The sequence below is a fragment of the Amblyraja radiata genome, chromosome 7 (genome assembly GCF_010909765.2).
Source record: "Amblyraja radiata isolate CabotCenter1 chromosome 7, sAmbRad1.1.pri, whole genome shotgun sequence".
Lineage (NCBI taxonomy): Eukaryota > Metazoa > Chordata > Chondrichthyes > Rajiformes > Rajidae > Amblyraja > Amblyraja radiata.
This window is the reverse complement of record NC_045962.1, coordinates 37855238-37880202: the sequence shown is the minus strand read 5'-3', so window position 1 is coordinate 37880202 and position 24965 is coordinate 37855238. Positions and strand designations below refer to the sequence as shown.

The following is a 24965-nucleotide window of genomic DNA, read 5'->3' as shown; positions in this document are numbered from 1 at the left end:
GTGAGAAAGGATCTTGGCTCTGGTAATCATCCACCATCTTTTGGGTAAAAAAAAAAACTTGTTTCGCTCATCTTCGCCCCTCTCACCTTAAAGCTAGCCCCTCTAGCATTTGATTTTTCCATCCTGAGAAAAGGGTTCTGACTGTCTACTCAATCGATGCCTCTCATAGTTTTAGTTTAGTTTAGTTTGATTTATTGTCATGTGAAGAGTTTTTTTGTATACTTCTGTCAGGTCCCCCTCAACCTCTGAAGTTCCAGAGAAAACAATCCAAATCTATTCAACCTCTCCGAGTAGCTAATAACTCTTAATCCATAGATCATTCTAGTAAACCCCCTCTGCACCATTTCTGAAGCCTCCACATCATTACTGTAATGGGGCGATCAGAAGTGCATGCAACACTGCAAATTTGGCCTAACCAAAGTCCTATAAAGCTGCACCAATATTACTAACACTTATACTCAATTTCCTGACATGAAAGTAAACACACCATATGCCTACTTTACCACACTATCTAATTGTATTGCCACTTTCAGGGAATTAGGAACTTCGACCCCAAGTTCACTCAGCATATCAATGCTGTCATTCCATTCATTGTATATTTTCTTCCCAAAGTGCAGCATCTCACACTTTCTTGGATTAAACTCCATCTTCTATTTCTCTGCCCATTTTTGGAACTGATCTATAAACCACTGTATACATTAACAGCTTTCCTCACAGTCTCTGACTCCAACAATCTTGGCATCATCAGCAAAATTATTAACTAACCCATCTACGTTTATGTCCAACTAATTTATATATATCACAAACAGCAGAGTCCTGGCATAGATCCCTGCAGAACTCCACTGGTCACAAACTTCCAGCCTGAATATTGTCCATCCACCACTACAATCAGTCTTCTATCAGTAAGCCAGTTCTGAATATATACGACTGTCACTGTTAATCCCGTGTATTTTAATCGACTGGATCATCTCACCAGGGTGGACTTTGTCAAATGCCTTACTAAAATCTATGTTGTCAACATCCGCTGTCCTACCTTTCGTGATCACCTTTGTCACCTCCTCAAAAAACACGATTGGTAAGACGTGCCCAGCCATGTACAAAGCCATGCTGACTGTCCCTAATTACCCCATTCTCTTCCAAATGGGGGTAATTCCTATACCAACCAATCCTCTCCAATAACCCCCACTACAGACCAGCCTATAATTCCCAATTCTTTCTATTTTCCTTCTTAAATAAAATAATAAAATTAGCAATTCTCCAGTCCACAGGGACCTCGCCTGTTGCTAGCGAAGATGCAAAGATCTTCGTCAAGACTTTTGCTATCTCCTCCCTTGCCTCGCTCGATAACCTGGGATAAATCCTATCAGATCCTGGAGATTTATCCACCTTAAAGCTCTTCAACAGCACCAACACTTCCTCTTTCTTAATCTCAAATTTCCCATTGCGCACTAGTATTCTGCACATCAACAGGGCAGAATTTGTTAAATGTGTTCAGGAAAGTTTGAATTAGGGAAAGACCAACTTTGACAATATTGGACAGGAACTCACTCGAGTTGATTGGAGTAGGTTGTTGGCAGGCAAAGGAACGCCTGGAAACTTTCCACAGGCAATATGTAGAGGGCCCTCAAAGGAAGCGGGCAAAGCTTGATCTACTCTTAGGAAATTGGGATGGACAAGTGACTGATGTATTAGTTGGTGAGAATTTTGGGACAAGCAACCAACTGGTCCATTAGCTTTAAAACAGCTGTGGATAAAGGCAGATAAATGCAAGTAAAAGTTCTGAATTGGGGAAAGGCCAACTTTTATGCTATTAGACAGGAACTCAATCAAATTGATTGGAGTAGGATGTTTGCAGACAAAGGAACGCCTGGAAAGTGGGATATTTTGTTTAAAGTGTGATAGAGTTCAGGCATGCATGTTCTTGTTAAGAGTGAAGGGCAAAGCAGGTGGGTGCAAGGAAGCTTGGATTTCAGAGTAATTGAAGCACTGGTCAGGAAAAAGAATGGGGTATTGGACAGGTTTAGGCAGCTGGGATTAAATTTATCTCTGGAAGCGTTTTGGGAATTGAGGTACATACTTAAGACAGAAATCTGCAGGGCAAAAAGGAGGCAGGAGATTGCACTAATATTAAGGAAAATCCAAATAAATGTTATCATTAAAGGAAAGAGAGTAACTAGAGAATTGGGCCCCTTAGAAACCAAAGCAGTAATTTCCGTGTGGTACCAAAGGAGATGGGCGAGCGAGGTCCTTAGTAATAGGAGCAGAATTTGGTAATGCTTCCCATCAGGTCCACTCTACCATTCAACCATGGCTGATCTATTTGACACCCTTACTAATCAACAACCTGTCAATCTCCGCTTCAAAGATTTGGCCTCTACAGTTGTCTGTGGCAATAAATTCCACTGATTCGCCAGCCTCTGGCTAAAGAAATCCTTCCTCATCTCCTTTCTAAAGGCACATCCTTTTATTCTGAGGCTATGTCTTCTGGAGGGAACATCCTCTTTGTCCAGGCCCTCCATTATTCGGTAAGTTTCAATGAGGTCCCCCATCATTCTAAACACCAGTGAGTACAGGCCCAGGGCTATCAAACACTCATCATACCTTAACCCAATCATCCCCGGAATCATTCTCATAAACCACCTCTGGACCCTTTCCAACGCCAACATATCCCTTCTGTGCATCCATAGTGGATGCATTAGTGATAATTTTTCAAAACTCTAGATTCTGGAGTAGTTCCTGAGGATTGGAGGGTAGCTAATGTAACCCCACTTATTAAAAAGGGAGGGAGAGAGAAAACGGAGAATTACAGAACAGTTAGTCTAACATCGTAGTAGGGAAACTGCTAGAGTCAGTTATTAAAGATGGGATAGCAGCACATTTGGAAAGTGGTGAAATCATTGGACAAAGTCTGCATGGATTTATGAAAGGTAAATCATGTCTGACAAATTTTATAGAATTTTTCGAGGATGTAACTAGTAGAGTGGATAAGGGAGAACCAGTGGATGAGTTATATCTTGACTTTCAGAAGGCTTTCGACAAGGTCCCATATAAGAGATTAGTATGCAAACTTAAAGCACACAGTATTGTGGGTTCAGTATTGATGTGAATAGAGAACTAGCTGGCAGACAGGAAGCAAAGAGTAGGAGTAAACGGTCCTTTTCACAATGGCAGGCAGTGACTAGTGGGGTACCGCAAGGCTCGGTGCTGGGACCCCAGCTATTTACAATATATATTAATGATTTGGACGAGGGAATTGAATGCAACATCTCCAGGTTTGCGGATGACACGAAGCTGGGGGCAGTGTTGGCTGTGAGGAGGATGCTAGGAGACTGCAAGGTGACTTGGACAGGTTGGGTGAGTGGGCAAATGCATGGCAGATGCAGTATAATGTGGATAAATGTGAGGTTATTCACTTTGGTGGCAAAAACAGGAAAGTAGACTAATATCTGAATGGTGGCCGATTAGGAAAAGGGGAGATGCAACGAGACCTGGGTGTCATGGTACACCAGTCATTGAAAGTAGGCATGCAGGTGCAGCAGGCAGTGAAGAAAGCGAATGGTATGTTAGCATTCATAGCAAAAGGATTTGAGTATAGGAGCAGGGAGGTTCTACTGCAGTTGTACAGGATCTCGGTGAGACCACACCTGGAGTATTGTGTACAGTTTTGGTCTCCTAATCTGAGGAAAGACATTCTTGCCATAGAGGGAGTACAGAGAAGGTTCACCAGACTGATTCCTGGGATGTCAGGACTTTCATATGAAGAAAGACTGGATAGACTCGGCTTGTATTCGCTAGAATTTAGAAGATTGAGGGGGGATCTTATAGAAACTTACAAAATTCTTAAGGGGTTGGACAGGCTAGGAAGATTGCAGGAAGATTGTTCCCGATGTTGGGGAAGTCCAGAACAAGGAGTCACAGTTTAAGGATAAGGAGGAAGTCTTTTAGGACCGAGATGAGAAAACCATTTTTCACACAGAGAGTGGTGAATCTGTGGAATTCTCTGCCACAGAAGGTGGTTGAGGCCAGTTCATTGGCTATATTTAAGAGGGAGTTAGATGTGGCCCTTGTGGCTAAAGGGATCAGAGGGTATGGAGAGAAGGCAGGTACGGGATACTGAGTTGGATGATCAGCCATGATCATATTGAATGGCGGTGCAGGCTCGAAGGGGCGAATGGCCTACTCCTGCACCTATTTTCTATGTTTCTATTACAGCGCTTAATTCTATTTTTCTTTATAGCGTTCGACCTTTGACAAATCCCTTGATTCCTTGCGTTTTTCGGAATGCCGAACTCGCTTATACTCTCTAGTGCATTATCATTCATGGTGTATGTCCTACTCCTATGACTCCTCCAAAAAAGCCTCACCTTGCTCTTATCAGGATTAAAAACTGGATTCTAGAACATAGAAAAGTACAACACAGCACGTGCACTTTGTGCCTCAATTTGTGTACCAAACATGATGCCTAGCTGAACCAATCTCTTCTGCCTGCACATGATTCATATCCATCTATTCCCTGCATTTTCATGTGGCTATCCAAAAGCCACTATCGTATCTGCCTCCACTACCACCCCTGGCAATGAGTTCCAGGCCTCCATAGCCTCTATGTAAAAAACATGCCCCGCACATCTCCATTAAACTTTCTCCCTCTCACTTTATAACTATGCCCTCTAGTGTTTGACATTTCCACCCTGGGGAAAAAAAGGTTCTGATTTTCTATGCTACCTATGCCTCCCGTAATTTTATATACTAGTTTTATAATTTTATATCAAGTCTCCCCTCAACCGCTGACGTTTCAGAGAAAACTATCCAAGTCTATCCAACTTCTCCCTGTAGCAGAAGCCCTCTAATCCAGGCAGCATTTTGGTAAACCACCTCTGCACCCTTCCAGATCTTTCCTGTAATGGGGCGACCAGAACTGCACGCAATATTCCAAATGTGTCCTAGCCAAAGTCCTATAGAGCTGCATCATAACTTCCTGACACTTGTAGTCAATGCACCTAGCAATGAAGGCAAGCATACCTATATGTTCAAAAGGGAACTGCAGATGCTGGAATATCGAAGGTACACAAAATTGCTGGGGAAACTCAGCGGGTGCAGCAGCATCTATGGAGCGAAGGAAATAGGCGACGTTTCGGGCCGAAACCCAGAAACGTCGCCTATTTCCTTCGCTCCATAGATGCTGCTGCACCCGCTGAGTTTCCCCAGCAATTTTGTGTACCAAGCATACCTATATGCCTTCTTTACCATCTGTATCTTATAGATAGATCCTTTATTGTCATTCAGACCTTTCGGTCTGAACGAAATTATGTTGCCTGCAGTCATACACAGAATCAATAATAACAAAACATACAATAAACACAAATTAAACATCCACCACAGTGAGTTCACCAAGCACATCCTCACTGTGATGGAGGCAAAGTCTCCGTCTCTTCCCTCCTTGTTCTCCCTCTGCGCTGAGGCGATCGATCCAGGCCGAAGATGCCGCTCTCCAGACCAGCGGACCTCCGTGGTGATGTCGCCGCCGCCGAAAACCGGAACGCCGTCTCCGCTCCGAGACGGCCCGCCACAGCAACAGCTCCGGGCCGCCGCCCCAGCTCCGGGCCGCCGCCCCCGCTCCAGGCCGCCGCCCCAGCTCCAGGTCCCGCAGTCTCCGCTCCAGGCCGCCGCCCCAGCTCCGGGTCCCGCAGTCTCCGCTCCAGGTCCCGCAGTCTCCGCTCCAGGCCGCCGCCCCAGCTCCGGGTCCCGCAGTCTCCGCTCCAGGTCCCGCAGTCTCCGCTCCGGGCCGCCGCCCCAGCTCCAGGCAGCCGCCCCAGCTCCAGGCCGCTGCCCCAGCTCCGGGTCCCGCAGTCTCAGCTCCGAGCCCCGCTGCATCAGCTCCAGGCCGCTGCCGAAAGCCAGAACGCCGCACCAGCAAGTCGGGCCACCGCTGCCTTAGTCCCGAAGACGGCCAGCCTCTCGTTGGTAAGTCCTGGCTGGCTCTGCCTCCGGAGCCTCGGGGTCGGTCGCAGGTTGGAGGCCGCCAGCTCCGCCATTAGGCCTCAGCGCAGACGGAGGCAGAGAAGGGGGATACGACACGAAAAAGTCACATTCCCCCGAAGGAAGAGACAGAGAACATGTTTCACCCCCTCTAACACAACCCAACAAACTAAAACTTAACCAAAACAAGACAAAAAAAACAACAGAAAAAAGTAAAGACAGACGGACTGCAGGCGAGCCGCAGCTGTTAACAGCGCCGCCACTTCCGGATATTGTGGGATATTATCAGCTCCACCACCACAACTGACTGTCTACCCTATCAATGCATTTCATTGTTTTACATTATTTTATCAGGTCTCCCCTCAGCCTCCAATAGAGGAAAACAATCCAAGTCCGTCCAACCTCTCCTTGTAGGTAATATGCACCAATCCAGGCAATTTATAAACCACCTTTGCATGTTTTCTAAAGCTTCCACATCCTTCCTGTATTGGGGTGACCAGAATGACATGCAATATTCCAAACGTGGCCTAAACAAAGTCCCATAAAAATGTGTCATTACTTCTTGATTCTTATAATCAACGCCCCGACCAACCAAGGCAAGCATACCAAATGCCTTCTTTACCACTCCCTACATGTGTTGCCACTTTCAGGGAGCTATGGATTTGCTATAATTGTATATTTCCCCTTACTGCCAAATCTGTTGCAACATCTCACACTTGCAGATGAAACTACATCTGCAATTTCTCCACCCATTTCTGTAACTGTTCTATATCCCGCTGTATACTTCGACAGCAGTCCCCACTGTCCAAGTCCCCAGTAATCTTGGTGTCATTCTAAAATCTTACTAACCAACCCATCTATGTGGAACTCCATTGGTCACAGACCTCCAGCCTAAATATTGTCCTTCCTCCACAATCCTCTGTTCTCTACGAGTTCTGAATCCAGATCACCGAATTACCGTTAATCCCGTGCATTTTAATCTTCTGGATCAGCCTACCATGGGAGATTTTATCAAATGCCTTGCTAATATCCACACATCCAATGCCCTATTTGAGGTCAATCACCATCACCTCAAAAAAATTGATGATGTTAGTAAAACGTGGCCTACTGGTACATAGCCATGCTGACCATCCCTAGATAACACATTATCTTCCCTGGGAATAAATCCTATCATGAACAATCGTCTTCAATAGATTTCATAAAGCTCACTGGCCTATAATTATCTGGATTCTCTCAGTCCCTTTTTAAACAAAGGAACAACATTAGCTACTCTCCAGTCCTCTGGGACCTTACCTGTGGCTAGAAAATACACAAAAAATCTTTGCCAAGGCTCCTACAATCTCCCCTCTTGCCTCTCGCAATATCAGGCCCTGGGGATTATCACATACTCTTCAAGAGCCCCAACACCTCCTCCTCCTTAATCATAAAACTTGCTTATTAGTATTCTCCACAATGGCCTCATGTCTTTCTCCTTGGTAAATATAAATGCAAAACACTCATTCAGTATCTCACTTCATCCCCAGACACCAAGCACAAATTCTCTCCTTGAGCGGTCCTACCTTCTCCCTGGTTACTCCCCTATTTTAAAGTAGGTATAAAAAACTGGGATTTTCTGTAATCCAACTCGCCAAAACCATTTTGAGGGCCCTTTGCCCACTGAGTTCTTTCCTCCTTGTTTATATTCCTCAAAAGCACAGTCTGGTTTAATCTTCTTAAAAATTGCATGCACTTCTTTTTTTGTTTTGACAAAATTTACCACCTCTTTGGTCATCTAAGATTTCATTACTTTGCCATCCTTATCCCTCCATCTTAATGGAATATGCCAATCTGGAACTTTTATCAACTGGCTTTTAAAAGACTCCCAATCAGATATAAACTTACCCAATAACACCTGCTCCCAATGTATCTACTAGAGTTCTTGCTTCATAATGCTGAAGCCATACTGGAGTCGAATAAAGTTAGAGAAAACTGCCATTTAAAAAATGTTCAAAAGTTTAAATAAAGACAGACTAACCTGTGCTTTCAAACCAATTTTCTCCAGCTTCTTTCCTTTGATGAATCCCTTCACACCATTATCCACAAGAAACAGGCTTATCCCATGGGCTCGAGAATGTGCCTGAGGATCTGTCACAGCTACAACAATGACCACATCACACATCCAGCCATTTGTTATAAAAACCTACAATAAAAGATTTGTTGTTAAATGGAGATACTCTAATGGGCCTGTCCCACGTGGGAGACTTTTTAGGCGACTGCAGGAGACTTTGCAGTCGCCACATGTTCACGAGTGGTTGCTGGGGAATCGCCTTCATGATCGCGAGGCGTTCCCGCATTCTGGGAACTAGTGGTCACCGCAAATTTTTCAACATGTTGAAAAATTAGCACCGACTAGAATGAAGCCGCCATGGAGAGTAGTGAGAATTCTCGTGCCGTACGTGGGTCGCCAGGAGGTCCTAATGCGTTGCCGGGAGGTCGGAGGTTCTCGTAGGTTGTAGCCGGTGTGGAGCCACTGGAGATGGGCAATGATCTCAATAGACAATAGGTGCAGGAGTAGGCCATTCGGCTCTTCGAGCCAGCACCGCCATTCAATATGATCATGGCTGATCATCCCCAATCAGTACCCCGTTCCTGCCTTCTCCCCATATCCCCTGACTCTGCTATCTTTAAGAGCCCTATCTAGCTCTCTCTTGAAAGAATCAATGAATATTTCTCCTCTGTTTTTACTGTGGAGAAAGACATGAAGATCAGAGTACTTGAGGCAGTCAATGGAAGTGTCTTGTGGACAGTCAGTATTACGGTCAAGGTGGTACTGAACGTACTAAAATGTATGAAGGTAGACCAATACCCTGGCCCTAATCAAATAAATCCAGGGACACTATCAGAAGCTAGAGAAGAAATTGCAGCTGCCCTGGCTGTGATAAATACGGATCATCATTAAATACGTGAGGTGCTGAAAGGAATGGAGGGTGACAAACATTGTGCCTCTATTTAAGAAGAGCTGTAAGGAAAAGCCTGGGAACTAAAGGACAGCAAGTTTTTTGAAGGTAACCAAAAAGGTTGATGAGGGCAGAGCTGTAGACGTCAGTCAGTCAGTCACAATCAATAAAATTATTGAAGAGAAGGAAGAAAATGTCAGTGATAATAAAATCATAAACTATTGAGAGTGTGTTAAAGTAGGCATTGTAAAATGGGAATGTAAAAGAATGACCTACTTTTCTGTAGACAAATTAAAACTAAATTTGAAGTTGGTGTTTAATGTGGACATGAAGTGATCTGACGTGATTATAATAACGTAAGTGGTCTGAAAGAGTCCGAAATGTCAGCAAATTCATTGTTAAACATCAGATCTTTTTTTATGGCATCACTGCCCATCAACACCTGAAGTGCAAAATGTGTGTATCGCTGCACTTCATCATTATCAAGCAGAAAGTAAAAACCCATTGCATTATTTTTGCATGCACTAAAAAAAAGAAATCTTCCTTACTTTGCTGCCATTGAGGATCCAGTCACCATCAACATTTTTAGCATGTGTTCGTATTCCTTGTAAATCACTGCAAAGAGTCAAGTTTTAAAGTTAATGAACCATGTTATGGGGAGCCTTGTCTCTTATTTTTAAAATGCTTGTATTTGGCAGGCAAGTTACAGGTAGAAGAGTATTATTTCATTTGGTGTTTTGGGCACATGAATCAGAGTTAGCTCATGTTTCTCTCTGGCTGCAAGGAAATCACTGTAGATATCCACCTAGCATTACATTTATTTGAAGGACCTATCCCCCCCGCAACTTAAAACATGTTTAACAGATCAGATCAAAGCTCTGCAGTTCTCTCAGTCATGAATAGTAATGAATAATTAAATAATAATGGGAGATGAAATATGACAAAAGAAAGAGAAAAACAAGCATCTCCAAACAGATCAGCTGTAATTCACCCTCTCTCCTTCAGCACCACCTCCACGTGCCACTCTCTGTGGGTCTCTAGCCCTACCAAAGGACTCCATTTGTTCTCACCACACTCCACCAATCGCACCCTGCCACTTTCTCTGCAAAATCACTTTATATGTTTTTCTTAGATTTAACCTCTGTTTCTCTCTGTACAAATACTGTGTTACTATTTCTTTTTTTAAAAATCTGTTTTCCAGTATGTACAGTTATTGCATCTTGATTCAATTTTATTTGGGTGTTTGTCTCAAGAGGCTCCTGTGCAAAGTTGTAGCTGCTTGCGCCACCATTGAAATCATGCACGAAATAACAACTACTGGAAGTATCTTAATTTTTTAATCAAAGTTGTCAAACCTGAGCATCAACTAGTACCTGCACCATTTGCAGGCTGGTATTTGTAACAATCCTCTTTGTTAGACTGCAACTCTGGTGTCGCGTCACCAACTTTGAAAGCTCAATTCAGACAGATTAATTCAAACCCAAAGTAACATGTGACCAGATTGACACATGCAGCATATAGATGACCATTAGAGGTCTGCCCAGAACACACTGCCCAGCCCGTATCAAGCTGTAACTGAACAGCAGCATTGAGTTTCCCCGAATGGAAAATGGAACTTCAACTTTTACCAACAGTTGCAAAGTTGAAGGGAATCAGACCAGGGTTGTTCCAAGGATTCCATGTTAGGTTAGCTGTCATTAGTCAACGTTCCTTCTCCTAACCTCAGTTCACCGATCCTGTGGTTAAATTGTGTTGCACCTAAAAATGGATCATCTGTTGTGGGAGGGCTGTTAGAGTAGGGATCATTACCTCGGTGAAAGTCAGCTTCTTCAGGAGAAATTGGAAAGGAATGCAGTATTTATTATGAGGAAGAAACATATTTAATGAATGAGGGATAAAGATTATTTATTTCATTTTGGATTAGACTATAATGTGCTTAACATCAGAAAAACTGACCGCTAATTTAAAATTGTTTACCTGCCGGCACCAGGTTCCGTCATTGCAATGGCACCAATACATTTACCAGAAACCATCTGAGGAATATAGTGTTCAATTTGATCTTTAGAACCATAACGAGTGATATAGGGCATGACAATGTCTGAATGCAAGCTGAAACCAGGTCCACTGCAGTTTGCATACATCCTAGAAATGAATACAGTAATCAGTCACAGAGTCACTCGCAGCACCCAAACCGACCCTTCAGCCCACAGAATCCACACCAACCATTAGGCACCCCATCCTACGCCAATCCCATTTTATATTATTGTAACGTCTTGTACAACTGTAACAATGTTGAAACTCCTGTACTCAATACGCTGACTGATGAAGGCCAATGTATCAAGTGCCTTCTTTACAACCCTATCTACCTGTGACACCACTTTCTATTAACTATATACCTGCACTCCTAAATCAATCTGTTCTGCAACACTCCCCACGGGCCTGCCATTCACTGTGAAGGTCATGCTTCCCAAAATGCAAAACCTCGCGCTTATCTGCATTAAACTCCATTATCCATCCTCCCCCCCCCCACCTCCCTCTCCTGTTGTTTAGTTTAGTTTAGTTTAGAGATGTAGCGTGGAAACAGGCCCTTCGGCCCACTAAATCTGCACTGACCAATATGTTATCCCAGTTTTGCATCCTACACACCAGAGGCAATGTGGGAGGAAACCAGAGCACCCGGAGAAAAACCACTCAGTCACAGGGAGTACAAACACCTTACAGACAGCACCTATAGTCTGGGAACTTGCCAGGCTTTGTCCCATCCCCACCTCTCTTTTCCAGCTTTTTCCGTCCCTTATGCAATCAGTCTTAGGATGGGTCCGACCCAAAATGTTGCCTAACCACTCCTTCCACTAATGATGCCTGACCCACTAAGTCTCTCCAGCACTTTGAATTTTGATTAAAATGTTTCCACTGTTTTTAAATGTTTTCTGTAGCCTTTGAGCACATCTGCATATTACAGCGAATTACTCTTTCCAAAGGGAATCGTACGTCAAGCATAAAACTCCTGTCAATTACTGATTAACTCTAGTGTTGTGTTAGATTTCTCCTAATTTCCAATAAGACAGGCATCTTAGGGCAGCATAATGGCGCAGCGGTTGAATTGCTGCCTTATAGCACCAGAGACTCGGGTTCGATCCTTGCTATGGGTGCTGTCTGTACAGAGTTGATATATTCTCCCTGTGACCGTGTGGGTTTTCTCCAAGTGCTCCAGTTTCCTCCCACACTCCAGAAACCGTAAAGGTTTGTAGATTGTTTTTTGTAAATTGTAAATTGCTCCTAGTATGTAGGATAGTGTTAGGGTACAGAATGATCACTGATTGGTGCAGACTCGGTGGGCCGAAGGGCCTGTTTATGCACTGCAACTCTAAAGTCTAAATAATTTATAGCAAGACTTCTCTTACAGTAGTGATAGAACTTTTGTTCATGGGTAACTGGGCACTGCTTCTCTATACCAATCTAAAATGCAAGTGAGATTATATCAAAAACATTGCTTTATCTTTCTGCACATAGCATACTTGGGAATGACATTGGTCATGAGAACCACTATGTTTATTGCATTTGTGCAAGCTCTTTGTTAGAGAACTCCAGAGAGAACATAAAAAAAAAAATCACACTTTTCACACAAATGACACAATTTTTATAGATGCACCAGAGAAAGCAACCTAGCCTAAAGCTTTAAGGGCCTGTCCCACCAGCATGCGATTGCATGCGTCTAGCGCGACCAAACGTGGTGACTTGAGGCTTACGGCCTCGCGGGGCCGGTCCCACTTCCAACCGCGGAGCCGTCTGGAGTTGTGCGGGGCTGGTCCCGACATCATACTCACCAATCAGCTGGGCAGGAAGCGGGCCGACTGAATTTGGATGTCACATGGCGTCGGGCGTTTACGTCATCACGCAACGGCATCCCGGGTGGTGACGTCATCGCGCAATGCCACGCGCTAGGCGTATGCCGTCAAGACGCCGCGTACGGTGACAAGACGCTGCGTACGGCGTAGAGACGCTGCGTACGCCCGTCGAGGCGGTGCGTACGGCCTCAATGCGGCTGCGGGCCAACAGGCCGTTGCCGCGTGGAATTTCTGGACAGTGTCAGTTTTTCGGAGCCCGCGCGATGTCGGGACCAGCCCCACACAACTCCATACGGCTCTGGCGATTGAAGTGGGACCGGCCCCGCGAGGCCGTACGGATCAAGCGACCACGTTAGGTCGTGCTTGCCGCATGCAGTCGCATGCTGGTGGGACAGGCTGTTTACAATCCAGCAACTGCTCAGCCCAAGACCACAAGAAATTAGTTATTAACATATCCATCATGCAAACCAGTCTGCCCAACTCCCTTCTCCATCCCTCCCAACAAATTCCCCTCCACCCTCCCCTTTCCCTTTCATCTCCCCTTCCCACTCCCCCCATTACACTTCATGCTGCTTCAGGAAAGCAGTCAACATAATCAAGGACCACTCAAACCCTGGTCATTCTTTCTTTTCCTTTCTCCCATTGATACAAAACGTGAAAGCACGTGTCACCAGATTAGAGAACATTTATTCCCTGCTGCTATCGTACTCTCATTTGATAAGAAAAAGAAGTATATAAAATTATGAGGGATAGATCAAGTAGTAGATTTTTCCCCATGGTGGAAATGTCCAACACTAGAGGGCATAGCTGTGAAGTGAGAGGGGTAGAGTTTAATAGCGATGTGCGTGGCAAGTGTATTTACACAGAGAATGGTTGGGGTGCAGAATGCATTGCCAGGTGTGGTGGTGGAGGCAGATATGACAGTGGCATTTAAGAGGCTTTTAGATAGGCACATGAAAGCACAAGGGATAGAAGGTTGTGGATCATGTGCAGTCAGATGAGATTAGTTTAACTGGTCAGCATCATGTTCGATGCAAACACTATGGGCTGAAGATCCCGTTCTAATGCTGCACTGTTCTATGTTCTATGTTCTAAGGATGAATTTCTGATCTCTTAATCTACCTTGTTGCGGCACTTGATTTGTTTTCCCTGTACTTTCTCTACAGCCTTAACACTACATTCTGTATTCTGTTTCTTTTTCTCTCTTGCAGTACAATAAAGTACCTATGTATGATATGATTTGCCAAGGTAGCTCGTAAAACATTTTTTTCACTGTACCTCTGTACATGTGACAATAATAAACCAATACTAATCCAGGCAGATTACATTACCAATTTTCACACTGCTACCGAGACATCAATGGAAAGGAATGTAGTAAAAGCACATAAATGTTCATTGATAAATCACAGTAATAATCTCCCTTACAGATGCAAGCAGCGTCAAACAGCTTAGTTCCATAACGCAAATTGAATATAATTGGTAAATCAGGCTAAATGTTTAGTATTATGTGGGCCAAATTGGTTATTACTCAGTTTCAATTTGAAACTAGATAACCACATGTTATTTTGGAAATTGACAAGAGAAAAATATCTAGGAAAGAACTGAGGATGCTGGTTTACTCTGCACCTCCATCCCCCACCAGGAAGGTCTTAAAGCCCTCTGTTTCTTCCTCAACCACAGAACCAGCCAATTTCAATCTGCTAATACACTCCTCTGCCAGCAGAGCTGGTCCTTACCCTTAACAACTTCGACTCCTCCCACTTCCTCCAAATCCAAGGCATAGCTATGGGCACTCGCATGGGTCCCAGCTATGCCTGCTTCTTTGTTGGGTACGTCGAACAATCACTGTTCCAGGCGTACACTGGCCCTATCGCCGAACTCTACCTCCGCTACATTGATGACTGCATCGGTGCTGCCTCCTGCACCCATGCATAACTCACTGACTTCATCAACCTGATGATTAATTTCCATCCGGCACTCAAATTCACTTGGACCAACTCCGACATCTCCCTACCGTTTCTCGATCTCACCGTCTCCATCACAGGAGACAGACTATTGACCAACATCTACTACAAACCTACTGACTCCCACAGCTATCTAGATTACATTTTTTTATCACCCTGCTTCCTGTAAAAACTTTATCCCCTACTCTCAATTCCTCTGTCTACTCCGCATTTGCACCTAGGAAGAGATTTTCCCCATACTAGATCATCGATGTCCTCATTCTTTAGGAAACGGGGGTTCCCCTTTTCCATTATAGATGAGGCCCTCACTAGGGTCTCCTCAATATCCCGCAGCTCCGCTCTTGCTTCACCTCCCCCCATTCACAACAAGGAAAGAGTCCCCCTTGTTCTCACCTTCCACCCCATCAGCCATCGCATACAGCATATAATCCTCCAACACCTTCGCCACCTCCAACAGGATCCCACTACTGTCCACATCCTCTCATCTCCACCCCTTTCTGCTTTCCGCAGAGACCTTTCCCTCTGCAACTCCCTGGTCAACTCATCCTTTCCCACCTAAACCATCCCCAGGTACTTTCCCCTGCAACCGCAGGAGATGCAACACCTGTCCATTGACTCCATCCAAGGACCCCGACAGTCTTTACAGGTGAGGCAGAGGTTCACGCATCTCCTCAAACCTCATCTACTGTATCCACTGTTCCAGGTGTCAACTTCTGTACATCGGCGAGACCAAGCGCAGGCTCGGCGATCATTTCGTTGAACACCTCCGCTCAGCCCGCCTTAACCTACCTGATCTCCCGGTTGCTCAGCACTTTAACCCCCCCTCCCATTCCCAATCTGATTCTTCTGTCCTGGGCCTCCTCCATTGTCAGAGTGAGGCCCAGCGCAAATTGGAGGAACAGCACCTCATATTTCGCTTGGATAGCTTACACCCCAGCGGTATGAACATTGACTTCTCTAACTTCAAATAGCCCTTGCTCTCCATCCCTCCCCCTTCCCAGTTCTTCCCAATGTCTTACTGTCTCCGCCTACATTCTATCTCTGTCCCACCCACTCCCCTGACATCAGTCTGAAGAAGGGTCTTGCCAGAGATGCTGCCTGTCCCGCTGAGACACTCCAGCATTTTGTGTCCACCTTCAAAAGAAAAATATCTATTTTGGGAAAAGTAAATCAATGTTGGAAGAAAAATCTCTTTTCATGTAACCAATCTACAATGTAACCTCCCCGCAGTAATCAAACACCATCGTCTCACAAGAGACTGCTAGTTTCACTTTAGGACACCATTGCAATTGACATGCAATTGTTTTGATTTACACTGGTGCAATGATACTCAATCAAACAATGTAAAATACAGCCTTTAGCGTTTTAAACTTGTAGTAACAAAAGTAAACTCAATACTATTTTTTTTTAAACTTATTTTCAAAATCCTGCAGGGAAAAATAATTCTGTTGTAGTAGGTCCAAAGCTCTCTAGCTGCTAAACCCCTTTTTCCAATTGACACAATTGGTTTTATTACATGATTGTCTATAACGCAAGGTTTCTTATGAACACAACTATCGTGTTATAGCAGGACCATTATAGTCTAATTTGTCACACTATTTTACAAATGTTTTAGATCAGTGTGGACAGTAGGAAACATTTCTGTATTCTCACCCATTATTGCATGTGAAACTTCTCAGCTATGCCACATTTAATGTACTTACTGTTCCTCCCAAATGATAGCGGCAGAAAGCACATCACCACCTAGTCCGCCATGCTCTTCTGATGTATTGGCTCCCAAAAGACCCTGCTGTGCAGCTTTTTCCCAAACTTCTCGACTGACTTGACCATCTTTTTCCCACCTGAAACAACAGAAACTGTTCACCAAGGCATGTGATTCCTAGCAGCAAATCTCTATGATGCCAATGTCACATTCATCTGACAGAGAACAGCTCCAACAATACTGCACATTACTGGGTTCATGCTGTCATTAATAATGTATACAGCTGGCAGTGAAGAGCCAACAGTACCTCACACAGCTGGCAATGGGAAGTTAGTGCAGAACAACCATGAATCTCACGCAGCCGGTGGTCAAAAAGCATCTATATCACATGCAGCACGCATTGAGCAGCCATCAACATGGCTGGCTTGGACCCACCATCAACATTGCAAACATCTGGCAGCAAACACACAAAAATATAATGCGATCAATTATTAAATGTCTTGAAGAAAATATCAAACTATTTCTTCTCAGTCTACTTAATATTGAGAAAGCCACCTACTGTGCATGATATGGAATGACCTCTGCTTCAAAGAATTTCCTCACGCTTTGTCTGAATATATCATGTTCTTCAGAAAATATCCGTCGAGTGCCAATGTCCATTAGATTCTTGGCAGAGGTAGTTTCTGGACGAGAAATCTTGTGGGTTTCATGACTTTGTGTTATTGCACTATATAATCTAAAATAAGAAATTTGTATTAAACATTTACAATACAATACAATACAATTCAATTTATTGTCATTTGGACCCCTTGAGGTCCAAACGAAATGTCGTTTCTGCAGCCATACATTACAAACAAATAGACCCAAGACACAACATAATTTACATAAACATCCATCACATTGCTGTGATGGAAGGCCAAAAAAACTTATCTCTCCACTGCACTCCCCCCCCCCCCCCCCCCCCCCCGATGTCAGAGTCAAAGTCAAAGCCCCCGGCGGGCGATGGCGATTGTCCCGTGGCCATTAAAGCCACGCCGGGTGATGCAAGGTCGAGTTCATGTCGAGTTCACCTTGTGTATTGCAAATTAAAAAGATAAAATATAAAACATTATTAAACACAGGTTATTCAGCTTAAGGCTAAATTTAGATACATTGATGTTAGAGCCCCCGGCGCGCGCTCGCAATCCCGCGGCAATTCCCAGCCGCGCGGGGCGATGGTGTAAGGCTCCGCTCCAGGAGCTCTTCAACCCCGCAACTCGGGCGGGAGAAGTCGCCGTTGCCGAAGCCCCGAAAAGCAGTCTCCCTCCAGGGACCCGTGGGCTCCCGGTGTCGCCGTCCGCCAGACCCGCAGTTGCAGCCTCCGAAACCCTGGAGGTCGGGCCGCAGCAGCGTCCACCGCAGCTCCACCCGCTCTGGACTCGGCCAGCTCCGCGACGGTGAGGTGAGTAGTCGGCACCACAGCCCCCGGTCTTCCTGTTGGAGGCCGCTCCTCGTTGCAGCCCCAATGACAACGGAGACCCGACAAAGAAAAGGTCGGGTCTCCCGTGCAGGGAGAGATTTAAAATTTACCCCCTCCCCCCCACACCACCCCCACCCCCCCACACACATACCCCAACAAAAAATAACAAAAACTACATCAAAACATAGACATAAAATAATAAAAACGCAGACGGACTGCAGAGGCCGCTGCTGACGAGAGTCGCGCCGCCCACCACAAATTTAGCACAAATTTATACGCCAAAATGAAAGTTAATACTTTCAAAAACCTTTTCATAAAATAGTATTTACTAACATTTCTCTGTACTGAACATAGAACTTGTGTATGGGTGATCGGTGGTTGGTGTGGATTCATTGAGCCAAAGTGCCTGCTTCCATGCTGTATCTCTAAACTCTAAGTTGATACAAGGGCAGACCTGGCAACTCAGCATTCTAGGTTAATGTTACAGGCACTGGAGCAAGTAAGAATCTTCCCTGTCCCGCCTGCAACTGGTCCAAAACGTCGCAGCGAGACTCCTGACGGGCACCCGAAAAAGGGACCACATCACCCCGATCCTGGCCTCTCTCCACTGGCTCCCTGTGCGGTTCCGTATACATTTCAAGACCCTCCTCTATGTCTACAAAACCCTCAATGGGCTTGCCCCCTCCTACATTAAAAGTCTTCTAACCCACCACTCCACCTCCAGGTCCCTCAGATCGGCACTTTGGCCAACGAGAGTTGTTTTTTAAATGTGCTATATAAATAAATGTGACTTGACTTGACATTGTTCCAGTCCTGGTGTATACAGTATGACTCTCACTAAACACTTGCTCTCTCACACTCTCTCACCTTCTCCATAATTAACTGGGATCACTTCATGTGAAAGGATTAGATGAGGTGGAATTTTTAAAGTGTGTCCAAAAGAGCTCTTTGAACTGGCGTGCACATAATCCTAGCAAAGAAGGGAAATATTAGACCTAATCTTAGAGATGATTGACAGTCAGGTGGTTGAAATGTCATTTAATGATTTTTTTTGGAATAAGTGGCCAAAGCTCTAAGTGTCAAGAATAGTTCTTAACACTGGTACCTTGCAAGAATACGTTCTCAGTCCCTTACTATACTCCCTATACACTCACAACTGTGCGGCCAAATTTGGCACAAACTCCATTTACAATTTTGGTTTCAGGACAACAACCTCTCCATCAATGTCAACAAGACAAAGGAGCTAGTTATCGATTTCATGAAGCATGGTGGAGTATCAGCATCAGTGTTACCAACGTGGAGATAGTGGAGAGCTTCAAGTTCCTTGGAATTAATATTACAAACAATCTGTCGTGGACCAACCACATTGATGTGACAGCGAAGAGGACAGACCAATGTCTCGACTTCGGCAGGAGACTGAGGAAATCCACCATGTCTTCAATGACTTTAACAAACGTTGACAGATACACCATAGAAAGCATACTTGCATCACAGCTTGGTTTGGGATGTATGTAAGATATTGCAGAGAGTTATAGATGTGGTCCAGTACATCACACAGACCTCACTCCCCACCATTGACTCAATTTAGACTTCACGCTATCTTGGAAAAACACCGAACATTATCAAGGACCTGTCCCACCTTGTTCATTCCTTCTCCCCGCACCTATCGGGGAAAAGGTACAAAAGCTTCAGAGCACGAACTGCCGCAGTCGGGAACAACTTCCCCTCTGTTGTTAGACTTATGAACAATCTTTCCATTGCTAGGGTACTGTCTAATTCACTTACAGTCATAGAGTGATACAGTGTGGAAACAAGCACTTCTGACCAACTTGCCCACACTGGCCAACATGTCCCAGCTCCACTAGTCCCACATGCTCTTGGTCCATATCCCTCCAAACATGTCCTATCCATGTACCTGTCTAACTGGTTCTTAAACGTTGGGATAGTCCCAGCCTCAATTACCTAATCTGGCAGCTTGTTCCATACACCCACCACCCTTTGTGTGAAAAAGTTACCCCTCAGTCTACCATATTGCAGACTGTCTATGGAACTGGTGCGCTACGATGCCGAAAACAATGTTCAGCATTCCATATCTTGAAACGGGTTATTTGCAATTAAAATAGAGGACTTTCAGTGGTGAGTTTTGCAAGTAAAACATTTGAAGAACTACTCAGTAATTAAGTTTTGCCCAGAGACCGTATTGTATAGTAATTGAGTTTGACGATTATATTTATATATAGTATTATTTGATCTGATTGTATAACATGCAAAGCAAAGCATTTCACCATACCTTAGTGCACATGACAATAATAAACCTAAACCTGAATGTTTTGGGGAGGAAGGCCCATTTAAAAATACAGGCAACCCCCATATGAAGACAGACTTGCAGTTCTAGAAAATGGTCCAAATTACAATTTTCTGTATTGCAAATCTGCACATGCACCAGGAATTGAATTTTAAAAAATGTTGTTTACTTATTTACTTTTTTCACATAAATCCCATGAGTTCATTGTATTCCATACGGTCTTCCCTGGATTACGAACACTCAATGTGTATACCCCCATACATATGAATGAGCATTTGGGAGACTGGCGGGATGGATTTGCTGTGGGTAGATAGATATATATAGATATAGATAGATATAGATATAGATATATTTTATTTGTCATTTGAACCCCAAGGGGTCCAAACGAAACTTTGTTTCTGCAGTCATACACACAAAAAATAACCAAGACACAACACAATCTACAATTTACACAAACATCCATCACAGCGCATCTCCTCCTCGCTGTGATGGAAGGCAAACAACTTATCTCTCCCCTGCACTTCCCATTCCCCTCCCGATGTCAGAGTCAAAGTCAAAGTCCCCGGTGGGCGATGGCAATTGTCCCGCGGTCATTAACGCCGCGCCGGGTGATGCAAGGCCACGCACCGGGTCTTGGTGTTGGAGCCCCGGGCGGGCGCTGGCAAAGTCCCGCAGCCATTCCAAGCCGCGCGGGGCGGTGATGTAAGGCCCCGCTCAGGAACTCTTCAACCCCGCAACTCGGGCGGGTGAAGTCGCCGTTGGGGAAGCCCCGAAAAGCGGTCCCCCAGCAGTGACCCGCGGGCTCCCGGTGTTACTGTCTGCCAGACCTGCGGTAAGCCTCCGAATCCCCGGGGTCGGGTCGCAGCAGCGCGCCACCACCGCTCCTCCCGCTCCCAACTCGGTTGCAAGCATCTGCCGCTGGATGGGAACAGGGCATTTCTGTGTGCCTTCCCTCCAACCATAACCACCCCACAAATTAGGACTAAAATGGTAATCTATCCAATGATGGTACAGGATGCAGAATACATGAATATTTCTCATCTGCATTCACTAAAGAGAAGGACTGGATTGGAGGCCTGTGATCAGTGGTGTGCCCCAAGGATTAGTGCTGGGTCCCTGATGTTTGACAAATATATTCACAATTTGGATGAGAATGCTACTGATATGATTAGTAAGTTTGTGGGTGACACCAACGTTGGCAGTGAGGTGGCCAGCAAAGGAGATTATCAAAGGTTACAACAGGCTTTAGATCAACTGGAAAAGTGGATCAAGAAATGGAAGATTAAATTTAATTCACCTTGTACTCAGGTAGACACAAGTTGGGCTGGACAAGTTGGGCCTAGGGCCTGTTTGTATTTCTTAAATCTATTACTTTACGATTCTTTGACATTGCAGTTGAGGAATTTTGAGAAGGGGCGGATGAAATTCATTAAAAAGATAGTATGAGTTTTGGAGCGCTTAAAGATGAATAAATCCCCAGGGCCTCATGAAATGTATCACAAATTACAGTGAGAAGCAAGAGAGAAGATTGCTGGAGCCCTGACATAAGAACACCAGATAATAGTGTTCCCATTATTGGTCACTGCTTCCAACCAGGTCTATTGTATTCATTTTTGCAGATATGGCCTCTTTAACAATGGTTCTCAGGAGCACCTGCACTCTGTCCATAATGGCCATCTCAAACTTCTGGTTGCATGTCATGTTAACTCTCCTTCCCACTCCCTTACTGACCTGTCCGTCCTTGATCTTCTCTATTTCTGTGGAGATGCCAAAGCAAATTGAAAGTACAATATCTCATATTCCACCTAGGCCAATTGCAACCCAATGGAACACAAATGTTAGGTCTTTCATGTCTCACAACCCGTGCTCTCCTCCCACATACATCCACTTTTCTTCTCCATTTGTTTCCCATCCCTCCACCACACTCGATTCCTCCTGTCCATCTTTCCCTTTCCTACTATCACATATCAGCTTCCAACCCACACCCCTCTTCATACTAGTATTCTCTCCTCTTTGTTCTCAGGTTTGATTTAGGATCTCAACCATGTACATAGAAACATAGAAAATCGGTGCAGGAGTAGGCAATTCGACCCTTCGAGCCAGCATCGGCATTCAATATGCTCATGGCTGATCATCCAAAATCAATAGATGGGCACGACAGATGGCACAATGGGCTAAGTGTTCGGCTGGCAACCGGAAGGTAGCTGGTTCGAATCCCGCTTGGAGTGCATACTGTCGTTGTGTCCTTGGGCAAGACACTTCACCCACCTTTGCCTGTGTGTGTCCTTGGGCAAGACACTTCACCCACCTTTGCCTGTGTGTGTGGATGTAATTATGTGAAGCACTTTGGGGTCAATGCAAGTTGACTAAAAATGTGCTATATAAATAAAGAAATTTAATTTAATTTTAATACCCCGTTACGGCTTTTTCCCCCTAACCCTTGATTCCATTAGCACTAAGAGCTATCTAACTCTCTCTGTTGAAAACATCCAGTCAATTGGCCTCCACTGCGTTCTGTGGCAGAGAATTCCACAGATTCACAACTCTCTGGGTGAAAACGTTTTTCCTCATCTCAGTCCTAAATGGCCTACCCCTTATTCTTAAACTGTGACTCCCCTAACATCGGGAACATTTTTCCTGCACCTAGCCTGTCCAACCCCGTAAGAATTTTATGTTTCTATAAGAAACCCTCTCATCCTTCTAAATTCGTGAATACAAACCCAGTCAATCCACTCTTTCACCATATGTCCATATGTACATCTTTTAGCTCCACCGATGCTGTCTGACCTGCAAAGTTCTTCCAGCATTCTACTTACAGCATCTGCAATCTCTTTTATCGTCACAAGAAAATAGGAGCAGACCACTTTGCCCCATAAGCGCACGGAGCTATTAAATATGATCATGGCTAATCCATAAGAGTCTCAACACATCTTCTATGTTGATTCCCTATAATCATCAACTCCTCCATCTTTCAAATACATATCTATCTCCACCTTAACTTTAGACCTGGCCCACACCACCCTCAGACTTTTAAATGACCAGCCTCATATTTTGTAGCTATGTCTCCTTATTCACGACTCACCCACCAGTAGGAACATCTCAACGTCCACCATGGCAAACTCCCTTAGGATTTTATATGTTTGACGATGGTTAACCTTAATTTTTCTTCTCCAAGCAATATAAACCCAAACTGCCTGCCATTTTATGACAGTACAGATATATTTAAATATTCCCTGGCCACTGACAAAATGTCAGATTACTGGAAGATAGCATATGAGGTATCTTACTTAAGAGAACAGCAGGGATAAGACAAGCAATTTTACAGATCTGTGATCCTTTTGTCAGTGTTAGTGATGTTAGTAGAAATATTTCTGAGGGCTAAGGCACATGAATTTACATTTGGAAAGGCAGGAAGTGATCATGGAGAGTCTGCAAAGAGGTGTGGGATCCTCTTTGAGTTTTTTGAGTAGTAACCCAGGTGGCACTGTAGTGCAGTTGGTTGAGCCATTGTCTTAGTGCCAGAGACCCAGGTTTGATCTTGACCTCGTTTGCTGTCTGTGGAGTTTGCACGCAGTCCCTGTGACCACATATCCTCTATAATCTTTGCTTGAAAGTATCCAGAGAACCTGCCTCCACCGCCTGAGGCAGAGAAGTCCACAGACTCGCCACTCTCTGTGTGAAGAAGTGTTTCCTCGTCTCTGTTCTAAATGGCTTACCCCTTATTCTTAAACGGATCCCCCCTGGACTCTCACTGCAGCTCACTACTCACAAGCATTCACTGAACCTATTGCTCCACACCGACCTGTTAAAACACACAATTGCACCCGTCGGACACACTCACTTCTCCGTACTCACTGCTCACAACCACCTCACTACAACCCAAATATACTCTAGTATCTTTACTACAACATCTGCTCACATCCACCTCACTACATCTGCTCACATCCACCTCACTACAACATCTGCTCACATCCACCTCACTACATCTGCTCACATCCACCTCACTACAACATCTGCTCACATCCACCTCACTACAACATCTGCTCACGTCCACCTCACTACAACATCTGCTCACATCCACCTCACTACAACATCTGCTCACATCCACCTCACTACACGCCCCCACCTCGATTCCCGAGCCCCTTGTCTTCAGCCTGGGGTCGATCACAAGCGCCATTTGCCGGGCCGCCCTTGCCGCTCACCTGCGGCCTGCCCGCCAGCCCGGCCGCAGCGCCGCCATCTCTCCGCCCGAAGCTGAAGCTGAAGCTGAAGCCGGTGACAGGGTCACGGGCAAAGATCATAGAGCGAAGCGAGATAGTCCACTATCTTTGCCCCACTCTATCATCTTTGGTCACGGGATCCGCTCCCAGGGGCGGGACCAAAGATCCCTCACTCTGCGAGAATATTGCAGCTTGTTTGGATTATGTGCCTCGTCTCCGTGCTTGTACAGTGTGTTGAATAAACGGGCACAGATGGTGGCGATGTGCCTCTCAGCGCCAAAGTCGTAGGTTCAATCCTGACCTCAGGCTCCGACTGTGAGGCCTTTATACCAAAGATTATAGAGCTCCTGTAGTATCTTTGCTTTATACATTCTCCTGCATGGATTTCACCAGGGTTCTCTAAACACTGCAACAGCAAGGGTGATGTCAAGTGTGGTATATTTAAGCTGGAAAGAATGCAGAGAAGATTTACAAAGATGTTGCCAGGACCTGAGGGCCTGAGCAAAAGGGAGAGGTTGGACAGGCTAGGATTATATACCTAGGACCACAGGAGGA

The 24965-nt window shown here is 44.9% G+C and overlaps 1 protein-coding gene across 2 annotated transcripts in view; it reads right to left on the bottom strand.

The window, feature by feature from the left end:
- acadl (acyl-CoA dehydrogenase long chain) overlaps positions 1-24621 on the bottom strand; it is a 35692-nt gene extending 11071 nt beyond the window's left edge. Inside the window, exons 1-6 of one of the 2 annotated variants that reach the window (XM_033024210.1) lie at positions 24393-24618; positions 16986-17162; positions 16428-16565; positions 10890-11054; positions 9461-9527; positions 7991-8155 (exon numbers count right to left, since the gene is read on the bottom strand). In XM_033024210.1, coding sequence (XP_032880101.1) covers positions 7991-8155; positions 9461-9527; positions 10890-11054; positions 16428-16565; positions 16986-17162; positions 24393-24430 — 750 coding nt within the window. In that variant the 5' untranslated portion in view covers positions 24431-24618. Of the gene's footprint in view, positions 1-7990; positions 8156-9460; positions 9528-10889; positions 11055-16427; positions 16566-16985; positions 17163-24392 lie in introns of both variants that reach the window. The other variant, XM_033024211.1, reaches the window with a different exon arrangement.
- Between the last annotated feature and the right edge of the window lie 344 nt (positions 24622-24965).